The sequence below is a fragment of the Crinia signifera genome, chromosome 4, assembly GCF_055691185.1.
Source record: "Crinia signifera chromosome 4, ASM5569118v1, whole genome shotgun sequence".
Taxonomy (NCBI): Eukaryota; Metazoa; Chordata; class Amphibia; order Anura; family Myobatrachidae; genus Crinia; species Crinia signifera.
Genome location: NC_139220.1, coordinates 9590870 through 9602735, shown reverse-complemented (window position 1 = coordinate 9602735; position 11866 = coordinate 9590870). Strand labels below are relative to the sequence as shown.

The following is an 11866-nucleotide window of genomic DNA, read 5'->3' as shown; positions in this document are numbered from 1 at the left end:
TAAGGCATCAAAAAGTGATTTTTGATCACAGTATTTGGCCTTGTTAGCTAACGGGACCTTTGAAACATCTGCCTCGGTTAATTTGGTTTAGGAGTCAAGGTACAATTGTTGGGTTTCCTTTTTATGCTTGGACGTGTATGAAATAACATTACCCCTCATGACTGGCTGAGACGCCTGCCAGAACAGGAGCGGGGTCTCCTCCTCCGCCTGTAGATTATTATGTTTATAATCCACCCAAGAAGACTCCAGCACTGCGGAAGCTCTTAGAGTCTGCTAACTGGGATGGAAAGCGACACTGTCGAATATGGCCCTTATCCACAAATGCTGCCAATGTCACCCAACCAACTCCATGGTCTGATAATGTAATAGGGTTCCAATGCTGAGTCCAACACCCTGGGAAACAGGGACGAGGACATAAGTACATAGTCTATCCCGGAAAGGGATCCAAGAGCTGCCGAGAGACCCGTGTATTCCCGGTCAGCCGGGTCTGGCTGCTTTATTTTTACACTGTAATATAGATAGCAGTTTGAAGTAAAACCCCACCCAAATCTAACTCTCTCTGCACATGTTACATCTGCCCCCCTGCAGTGCACATGGTGTTGTTTATTTGAGAAGGAATTTGCCTTTGCGAGTGAACCAGAATAAGGACCAATGTGTATCTCTGTATATCGCACTGATGATTATGTCTGTGTCGGCTGTTTGCGTCGGCTGCTTTGGTCAGGGCAGTTATGAAGCATGTGTATCTCTGTATATCGCACTGATGATTATGTCTGTGTCGGCTGTTTGCGTCGGCTGCTTTGGTCAGGGCAGTTATGCACCATGTGTATCTCTGTATATCGCACTGGTGATTATGTCTGTGTCGGCTGTTTGCGTCGGCTGCTTTGGTCAGGGCAGTTATGCACCATGTGTATCTCTGTATATCGCACTGGTGATTATGTCTGTATCGGCGGTTTGTGTCGGCTGTTTGTGTATGGCTGCCTTACTAACTACACACATGCATTGTATTGTATGTTACATATGATGGATCAGTAATGTATAGAGGCATCTATGTGGGGATGTAAAGCCTCCAGCACCGGGTTCCGTTACCGGGAGAGGCTGGAGACTTGAGCGCGTTACCTCAGGGTCTAGGGTCCGTCTGATGAGGTCATACCGACAGAAAACGTTGTTACGACTGAGCCGATATATCTGTACAACCTCGCCATCGGCCATTGTGTTTATGTCCATACGCCTCATAAAGAAACACGGCCTCCGCGGCTCCTGCACAACCCGCTGACCATGCTCAGTTTCTTGGTCCTGGTTTCTCCCAGCCTGGTAGCAGAGTCTCAGGAACCCCACAGCACCAGCCTGTTCCCAACAGCCACATGTTCAGTCAGTGTGAGAGGAGAGAACCGGATGCAGGTCATACCTGACGACTTTTTAAAACTCCTCTCCAGGAGAAGCCCGGAGAGGAGTGACGGGGGGAGGGGGGGCAGGACAAGGATACGTTCGGGGGCGAGGCTGACGTCACCAATCCCCGTCCCCAAGTCAGGCAGGTAGGCTGATACAGGAGATATATGTGCCCTTTAAGGTACATCTCCCTGGTAATAAGACTCAGGTTTCTCACCATGTCACACCCAGATTCGAACACTTAACCTTCTACATCGCAGTCAGACACCTTGCTCGTGGAGCTATGGGGCTCAGGAAGCTGTAATTGCCTCCTTGTGGGAGGATTGGTGGAATCTCCTGCACCTCACCTGCTTCCTTGCGGTTCCTGTAACTGGCATTACTTCATAGAAGCCTCTGGGCTACTTTCCATATCGCGCTGTGTAAGGGATCCAGTTGGCCCTCAGCAATTTGCATCATTCTGCTCCTGTGCAGGGAGACTCCCCGGTCACATAGTAATGGGGAGAGCAGCTCTTTGCTTTAGTAATAACATATGAGATAATATTATGCAAAACTATCATTTAGCTCCGCCTACTGCACATGTACCTGCACATCACAGCAGCTTGCCAAGGGTGGGGGCGGGACTCAGCAACGAGAGCGTCCAGCTCTGCTCCCCTAAGTGTCCTGCACCATCTCTTCTCCAGGAGAGGAGACCACCTAACCAGGTACATATGACAATGCCCCAGTCACTACCCACCAGCAGAGGATTCACAAACAGCCAACCACAAGCCGCTTACTAGTGCCGAGAACCGGCAGGACAAGTGTCCGGTATATACCCCGTGCCGCGCTGCGACCTCTCTGCCGCCTTATAAATAACCCCTCATGGTGGTGATATTAATATATCTCTTATATATTTGGCTACATCTGTCACTCAAAGTGTGTGAGTGTGTGTATAACGCTGGGTGGAGCCTCTGACTCACATGACTGACTCACATGACAGAGAACCAGCCCAGGGAGGCCCTCTGCCTTCCCTATCTTCTGGTACTCCACAGCCACCAGGTGAGCGCCCCTCCAGCGATTCGCGGCAAAAATACCCCCCTCCCCCACCTCCCGAGATTCGCGGCAAAAAGACCCCCCCGCGACCCCCACTTGCGCAATTCGCGCCCCCCCCCCCCCCGCGGTTCGCGGCACCTGCCCACCCCCCCCCGCAATTAGCAGCAGCCCCAGGATTAAATGGCACATGCAAAACACTGACATGGCTATGGTCAACAATGAAAAAGGTTGACATGAGTTTTTGAAGATTTATTTTTCATTTTTCATATTCATTGTCATGTGTCAACATGGACACCAATGAAGTGCCACACTTATGTCAACATTTACATGTGTTGACCTTTCTGTGTTTATTTTTTCTTGTGGCGATTGGCGTCACCCCCCCCGCAACCCCCCCTCCTGCGTTTTGTGGCACCCCCCCACGACCCCCCCTCCCACAATACGCGGCAACCACCCACCGGAACCCCCGTGAACCCCGCCCTCCCGCGATTGGCGGCACCCACCCCCGCGACCCCCCCTCCCGCAATTCGCGGCATCCCCCTCCGCGATTCGCGGCAGCCCCAGGATTAAATGGCACATGCAAAACACTGACATGGCTATGGTCAACAATGAAAAAGGTTGACATGAGTTTTTGAAGATTTATTATTCATTTTTTGAATGTTTTCATATTCATTCTCATGTGTCAACATGGACACCAATGAAGTGCCACACTTATGTCAATATTTACATGTGTTGACCTTTCTGTGTTGATTTTTTCTTGTGGCGATTCGCATCACACACACCCCCCCCCGTAACCCCCACTCCCGATTCACGGCACACACACACACCCCCGTGCGACCCCCCCTCCCGCGATTCTCTGCACCCCGTGATCCCCCCCTCCCGCGATTCGCAGCACACCCCCCGCGACCACCCCTCCCACGATTCGCCGCAACCCCTGCCCCCACTACCCCCCCTCCCGCGATTCGTGGACACCCAAGTTGCAATACAGGGCATCTTTCATACAATTCTAACATATTTCTCATATACAAACGTTCACAAATTAAGGGGGTGCAGCCCCTTACGACGGTGTGAAGAGCGCCCGTAGTATTAATTTATAGATAAAGGCTGTGGTACTGGGCTGTAAGGGGACTAGAACTACCAGAATATATATTCATGCTGAGACTTGTAGTTCATCAACATCTGGTTGCTTCCCTCCTACACACAATAATCATACTTACTGACTCTCCCGGTACCGCAGGATGACTCCCAGATTTTGGGGCTGTGGAAGAGTGTGTTATCCCCCATGTCCTAGTGAAGGGGGCAGGACAGGGAGAATAATGTTTCACATAGCGGGACCACAAGGAGGAGGTGTGGCCAATATCACATGATTCCATAGACCCGCAATTCTGCAGTGATGGGGGCGGGGCCTAATGAAGCAACGTGCCTGGCCCCACCCCCATCAGCTGCCAGCAGCCTCTCACCTCCAGGTTCTCCCAGAGAGAAGAATGTAGTGTGTGTAAGCATGACTATAATGCACAGTACACAGGTCACGTATGTAATTAGTAGCACACGGCACATACTTCCTGCGTGTGGTCCCTTATATCTTATACAAGTTATATATGTGGCAGGTTCTGGGGCAGATAACGCCTCTGTGAGGGACAGTGGCGGATTCAGGGGGGGGGGCACCCGGGCACGTGCCCCCCCTGTCATTTATTTTGTAGCTGAGGACCAGGGCTTTCCAATGAGCCCAGCCCCATGTCTCTAGCCCCCCGGGAACCGGAGATATCGCCTGGCAAACCTGTAACGTTTTTTCCCCATAGGATAATATGGGACCCGTCAATTCCGACCCCCACCCAGTTCCGACGGCTGCCAGTTCCCGCCCCCCTGGCATCACAGAAGCTTGTGGTTGATCTCATTCAATTCCAAATCGCTGGGCCCAGGCTGGTCCAAATCGGTCAATCAGTTCCAGAGATATTGGGGTAGATGTATTAAGCCTTAACAAGAGATAAATGCAAGGGTGATAAAGTGAGATAAATGTCCAGCCAATCAGCTCCTTACTGACTTTTTTCAAACACAGCCTGTAACATGGCAGTTGGGATGTGATTGGCTGGACGTTTATCTCTCCTTATCACCCTTGCATTTATCTCTTGTTAAGGCTTAATACATCTGCCCCATTGCGTGTAAACCGATTTTTTTATTTTTTAAATGTAATTTCATGGCTGTTCATGTTCTTTGAGGGCAGATTACTCTGGAACCAAACGTTCCAGTTTCACTGGACCAAAATCATTCAAAGCCCACTCAAAAGTTCTTCAATATGATACTTGTCTCATGTAAATGGGTCAGTTGGTTCCGAAGATATAGCCGGTTAAATGAGATAACTGGTTAAAGGGGGGAGGGGTGGTTTCTCTACCCCTCACACCAGAAAATGCAGGTGTAAAAGGGGCCAACCTGGGAATGCATTTTCTGGTGTGAAAGGGGTATTATTTCAAATAGCCTGGACCTGCAGTGCCCTGAATACAACCAAGCTCTGCCACTGTCAGTGGCTATCACTTCTGCCTGGCGGCGGCTGTCCCCCATTTACCACGAGCATGTATTCCCCCTTGGCAATGAGCATGTAATCCCACATGGCAACGAGCATGGAACCTCTGGCAATGAGCATAGAACCCTTAGCAATGAGCATGTAGAGAAGCAGCACTTATGTAGCATAATTTTTAATAGGCATTATGGTGTTTGGCATAACACATAATGGACATAATGGCGTGTAACTTAACGTGTAATGGACATTATGGTGTAAATGTTTAATGCGAGCCTTTGGTGGACAATGTCCCTGTTTATGAAGTGTATTGTGAATTTTGGCTTATCTGTGTGGCATTATGTGAATTCTGGCTCAATCCATGTGGCATTATGTGAATTTTGTCTCAATCCGTGTGGCATTATGTGAATTTTGGCTCAATCCATGTGGCATTATGGGAATTTTGGCTCAATCCGTGTGGCATTATGTGAATTTTTTCCCAATCCGTGTGGCATTATGTGAATTTTGGCTCAATCCATGTGGCATTATGTGAATTTTGGCTCAATCCGTATGGCATTTTATGCATTTGGCTCAATCCGTGTGGCATTATGTGAATTTTGGCTCAATCCATGTGGCATTATTTGAATTTTGGCTCATTCCATTTGGCATCATGTGTAAGGGGCAAGTATAATGGGGTCTAGTATTTTGTTGCATAATGTGTAGAAGTTGTATATGGTGTTGACACGCCCCCTGTTGAGTGGCCACACACCCTTTTCCGAGCGCACCTTTGGCGCGCGCACAACTACATCCTTCACTTTTGTCGCCATGGTGGGCCTGCGTACTTTAAATGCCAGGGCCTATTTTTAATTCCATTCCTATCCTCTCCTGTCACTCTCTTAGCATGTACACTGGCACCACTAACACCGCCCCTCCCCCACCCAAACCCTTTTTTATCATGGTGCCCCCCCTGTCATTTTATCCTGGATCCGCCCCTGGTGAGGGATAATAGTCACCTCCCGTCCTAGCAATAACAGATATACAGACATTATATGTAGCAGGTACTGGGGCAGATAACACCTGTGTGAGGGATAACAGTCACCTCCCGTCCTAGCAATAACAGATATACAGACATTATATGTGGCAGGTACTGGGGCAGATAACGCCTGTGTGAGGGATAATAGTCACCTCCCGTCCTAGCAATAACAGATATACAGACATTATATGTAGCAGGAAACCGATTGTTTTATTACATGTATTGCGGAATGGGGTCACATCCAGCGCTATAACAGGGGCATCCCAATGGCAACCGGCCATATCTAGGTCCACAGCATACGGTAAACATACATATGGTCGGCATGGGCAAAATGTCAACACAAACTAAAATGGTTGACACATGAACAGGTTGACATGAACTTTTTCACAATTTTTTCCATTGGGGGGGCATGAAACATGCTTTACGTGGCCCCGATTGGGATGAAGTGTTGCGGGTGGCGGTAAAGGGGCGAGGCACCAGGACCAAAGCCCAATTAGGGGACCAAGATCTCAGGTGTCGACATTGACATCACAGAAAGTGAAAAACTCATGTCAACTTTTTTTCATGTGTCAACTTTTTTTCATGTGTCAACATTCTTCCACTGTCAACCTTGGACATGTCGATCTTTTGGGGTTCACATACACATTGTCGACCTGGATTGCTGAGACTATTGGTGCTTACAGTCTATACACATATAACTCTGTGCTAGGTAATATACAGTGTACATATATGTATCATGTATGTACTGACACCAGCCAGCACACGGTACATTGTATCCCCTCACCGCTACCTGTACAATGCTCCCCTCGTTATAACACCAGCTTATAGGGGGTGACCTGTAATATCATCACTACATCCTATAGCCCTCCTGTACTGAGAGAGTGCCCGGTGGTAGCTGATATAAGGAGGGAGCGCTGTATAATAATCACCTCTATATAACACAGAAATAATAATATTACACCCTGTGATTCCAGCAAATATTCCAGCTAAAACATAACAGCCAATAGGAGCAAGCATAGCACCGACCACAGTCATAGGCTGCACACAGACTGACATATACTGCAGCCAATCACAGCTGTCAGTGCGGCAGAGGAGGAGAAATCCCACAGAGAAGTATATTTATATACTTATAATGACAGCATCCAACACACTGACATGGGAACACATCCAGGTACACTGGTCACCTGGCTATACGGGGGAGGGGCTCTGCTGTAGCTCCACCCACTGCTTCATTCTATTGGTTGAATGTTCCCCCAATCAGAATCCCTTCTTTGGGCAGTATTCAATGAGAAAGTTCTCCGTGCATGGAGAGCGTTTTATTTCGCTCTCCATGCACTCTCCGTGTTTTTGCGGAGATTCTCCATGTTTGGAGATTCTCCGTCACTGCATTTTACCCACTATTCAATGTGGCTGATGCTCGCCGCCACTCGCGGCGAGTCTTAACCCCTGCAGCGGACGAGCGTCCGCGGCAGGGAGCTTTCAGGGAGCCGGGGGACGGAAGCAGCCAGAGAGATTATAGTCTCCCTGGCTGCTCCAGAGGAATGTGGAGGGGAGGGGGGCTCTCCGGGACCCAGGCAGCACAGGCTGCTCCCCCCTATAGCCAGCGGGGGACCCAGTATTCACTGCACCCGATCGTGCATATTAACGATCGGGTGCAGTGAATATATGAATATGTAATGAGCGGCTCGAGCGCTCCGGCCCCCTGCTGGCTGCACTGTGTAAAAAAAAAAAAAAAAAAAAAAAAAAATTCAAAAAATATATATTTTTAAAATTAAATATATATTCATGTGCTATAAGCACATGAATAAAAATAACATGCCCCTTCACAGAAAAAAAACCCTGATTTTTTTACACCAAAATTAAAAAAAAAAAACTTTTAGTTTAAAAGTTCACATTCCAGCTCCCCATCAAAAGATGGAGAATTGCTACACGGAGAGACACGGAGAAAATCACTTAGAAAGACGGAGAATATTTCACATTGAATAGGGTTGCTCGCTTTTGGAGAGCAAAATGCTCCGTCCAAGGCGAAAAAAGCTAAAATTCTCCATAAAACACGGAGAACTTTCTTATTGAATACTGCCCTTTGTGATGTTACCAGTCTTTCTTATGGTAATTTCTCCCAGCTCCTGACTCCCCCACATATAGTTATACTCCTGTTACCTCCCCCAAAAATGGTCCCTACCCATAATGCAGCATGGAGGGGCTCAGTGAAGGCGGCAGTGTAGGTGTGTAAGTGTCTGATGGGGTCACACAGAGAATAAAAGGACATCTGTCCTGCCTCATAATCCAGGTATATCCTCACTCTGTCACAGGGGATATTGTCAGGTAACCGGATCTCTGTACTGTCATGTAGCACTAAGTACAGACTGTCACACCTACACAGACACCAGGACTTGTTATTATATCCAATGTCTGACTGGTCTCCTGGCCTGTCTATACTGGGATAACACATCCCCACCTTCCATCTCTCTGACTTACTGACATCCACCTCCCAGTAATGTCGCCCTGAGGAGAATCCCCTGGTGCTGATTACCTGATAATACTGAAATCTCTCTGGTGTTACTGGGCGATTCTGCTTTATATGTGACCAGGATGCAGATTTCCTGTCACCTGATATCTGTATATAATCACTAGCTGTGGCTACATCCAGTAATAGGTCTGTAGCTTCCTGCACATAGATCCCTGTATTTATCCCTGTTATTATATCAGACCCTGTATTACCAGCTGTGGCTACATCCAGTAATAGGTCTGTAGCTTCCTGCACATAGATCCCTGTATTTATCCCTGTTATTATATCAGACTCTGTATTACCAGCTGTGGCTACATCCAGTAATAGGTCTGTAGCTTCCTGCACATAGATCCCTGTATTTATGCATGTTATTATATCACATAATGTGTGTAATGTCCGTGAGATGAGTCCCACATCCAGACCTCCTGCACCACGGACCTGGTTATCATGTCTCTCTGTGTCCTCAGTGTCACACAAGTCCCCTGTGTCCGGTTCCTGTAAGACAATCACTGGGTCAGACATGTTACACAGCTCCTCAATGTGACGCATCTTCCCGGACAGCTCGTCCTTCTTTATTTCCAGCTGCTGGATCAGATCAGAGACAGAGAGTGAAACGCGCTGTTCCTGCCTGGAGATCTCACTCAGGACTCTCTTCTCCAGGTCTTCCAGCTGTCTCCTGATGTCTCTAAACAGGGCAGTGACTGTCTCTGTTACACCCACTGCTTTTCCCGGATCCTCTCTCCTGCGCTCCTGCAGTCTCTGGACTCTTTTCTCAGTCTCCGCTTTCTTTGTGGTCAGTTTCTGCAGAACATTCCTCAGCTTCTCCTTCTTCTTCTCAGAGGCCTCACCCAGCGACTCCAAATGGTGTCCTCTGTGCTCCCCGATCAGACAGCAGGACACACAGATACAGGCAGCATCCTCAGTGCAGTAATACTCCAGGACCTTCTTATGGACGGAGCATTTCCTGTTCCCCAGGGCAGTGGTGGGGTCACATAAGACGTGTTCTGCTGACTTGCTGTGTACTCTCAGGTGTTTATCACACAGAGAAGCCTCACACAGCAGACAGGACTTAGCAGCAGGTACAGGAGAGTCCACACAGTAAGTGCAGCAGATCCCAGTCTCCTCCTGATCTGGCCGAGCAGACAGGAACCTCCCCACTATGGGCCTTATTTTGGTTCATTCTTTCTGACAAAATCCTTCTTAGATGGACAAAACCATGTGCACTGCAGGGGGGGCAGATGTAACATGTGCAGAGAGAATTAGATTTGGGTGAGTAATTTTGTTTCTGTGCAGGGAAAATACTGACTGCTTTATTTTTACACTGCAATATAGATCTCACTTTGAAGTAAAACCCCACCCAAATCTAATTCTCTCTGCACAAGTAACACCTGCCCCACCTGCAGTGCACATGGTTTTGCCCATCTAAGAAGGATTTTGTCAGAAAGAATGAACCAAAATAAGGCCCTATGGCCCTTATTCAGATCGGTGCGGCCGGAGCCGCACACGGTGCTCCGGCCGCACCAACCAATCCCCGCCTACTATACGGATCGCCACGGCCGTCCGTACACGGACGGCTGGCGATCCGCATGAAAATGGTGGGGCATACGCCTCCACCATGGTGGGAGCTGCCCCCTGCATTCGATGGTCGGCGACCATCGAAGGCAGGGCCGCACGCCCCACCAGGTCCCGCAAGCTGAGACCACACGGACAATCGTCCGTGTGATAGCTTGTATGGGGGCTGAGAGCTGACATCCGGCGACGTCAGCTTTCCGCCCCCATCACTGGCGTCATACCCTCATTAGCATGCATACGCCCCGCGTTTGCATGGGAACGCCCATGAAACGCGGGGCGTATGCATAGGGAAATGAGGGTATGAAGCCCCTCACGCCCCTATACGCCCCCTTTGCGGCGGACGAACTACGTCTGCGGCGAATTGGGCTGCACATGCGCAGATTGACCTCTGCGCATGTGCAGACTGAAAACATCGGCGGTACGGCCGATTCAGAATAAGGGCCTATGTTACACAGTGCTATGCTCTGTATCAGTGCAGGACGTTTCTTGAATGTTGCTCTGCACTCAGGACAGCTATAAACTCCAGCCCCCTCCTGTGTATCCAGCACACGATCAATTCAGACCCGGCAGAAGTTGTGGCCACATCTCAGGGTTACAGGATCTGTATAAATGCTCAGGCAGATGGAACAGTCCAGCTCCTGTCTCAGATCAGCAGACGCCATCGCTGCAGCAGGAGGGAGAAATTAAAGTGAAAGTCTCTGACACTCTGATACCAGTGAGGTCACAGTCTGCACACAGGGGGAGGGGGAGCTGTCACTCAGATACCAGGGAGGTCACATTCTGCACACAGGGGGAGGGGGAGCTGACACTCAGATACCAGTGAGGTCACATTCTGTACACAGGGCGAGGCTGAGCTGTGACTGTGGTTATACAAACAGGCTCTGTTCTCCTAAGGGACACAGTTAATACATAAAGGAACACCATGCAGGAAATGTGCTAGTTATTGTTTTAAAAACACATATCATACAATAATTACAAAAAAGTTATATTCCCAAAAGTGCAGTTATTGTGGGCGCTATGTACTAAGCCTTGAAAAGTGATAAAATGGAGAGTGATAAACCACCAACCAATCACCTCCTACCTGTCATTTTTCAAACCCAGCCTGTGACATGGCAGTTAGGCGCTGATTGGCTGTTTATAACTCTCCATGGTATCACTGTGTAAGCTTAGTACATCTGTCCCTCAGTTTGTTACAATTATGTGATGTATAAAATACTGACAAAGGCAACAGAGCTGGTTATATAAGTCCAGATCTTCTGCACATAGTACAGTGATCAGAGCCGCCAAGTCTCTCATATCAGTACCCCGGAGAAGATGACTTCCGGTGGGCGGGGCTTCCAGTGGGCGGGGCTTCCAGTATGGCGGCTCTTTGGTTTTGCTCCAGAGACGGCAGCCTGATAATCCACCAGGATCCTTTATTCTTGGCACTTTCTGGAGGCTATAATCTCACCACCGCAAAGACTGGGAGCAGTGGAAGTGATTGAGACCTCTCCTGACCGCGGTGCACCTTCTACCGCCGAAGTCCAGCCGCAATGTCCACCATACTTTGGGCGCAATTCCGGCGCAAGGCTGGAAAGACAGCGTAAGACCCGATGTACCGCATTCTTCTGACCGGACAGCAATAAAACCTGGGCAAAGTGCACCATAGGAGACGTGGGAACCCCATGTCAACCTTTTCAATGTCAACCTAATGCTTGTGTCGACCTAATGACCCCGTCAACCTAAAGCCATGTCGGCCTTTTTCATGTGTCGAGCTTCAGTGGTCGACTCAATGCATGTCAACCTTTTACATGTCGACCTAGTGACCATATACCCTAACCAGCAGCTTTTCATCCATAGTCATTAGACA

General features: G+C 48.8%; 1 protein-coding gene across 1 annotated transcript; it reads right to left on the bottom strand.

The window, feature by feature from the left end:
• Positions 1–7639: 7639 nt before the first annotated feature.
• On the bottom strand, positions 7640–10679 carry LOC146072206 (E3 ubiquitin-protein ligase TRIM39-like). Its single transcript, XM_083179535.1, has 2 exons — positions 10587–10679; positions 7640–9591 (listed from the first exon to the last, which is right to left on the bottom strand). The coding sequence occupies exons 1-2, from the start codon at positions 10677–10679 to the stop codon at positions 8041–8043; spliced, it is 1644 nt and encodes a 547-aa protein (XP_083035661.1). The 3' UTR covers positions 7640–8040.
• Positions 10680–11866: the final 1187 nt, after the last annotated feature.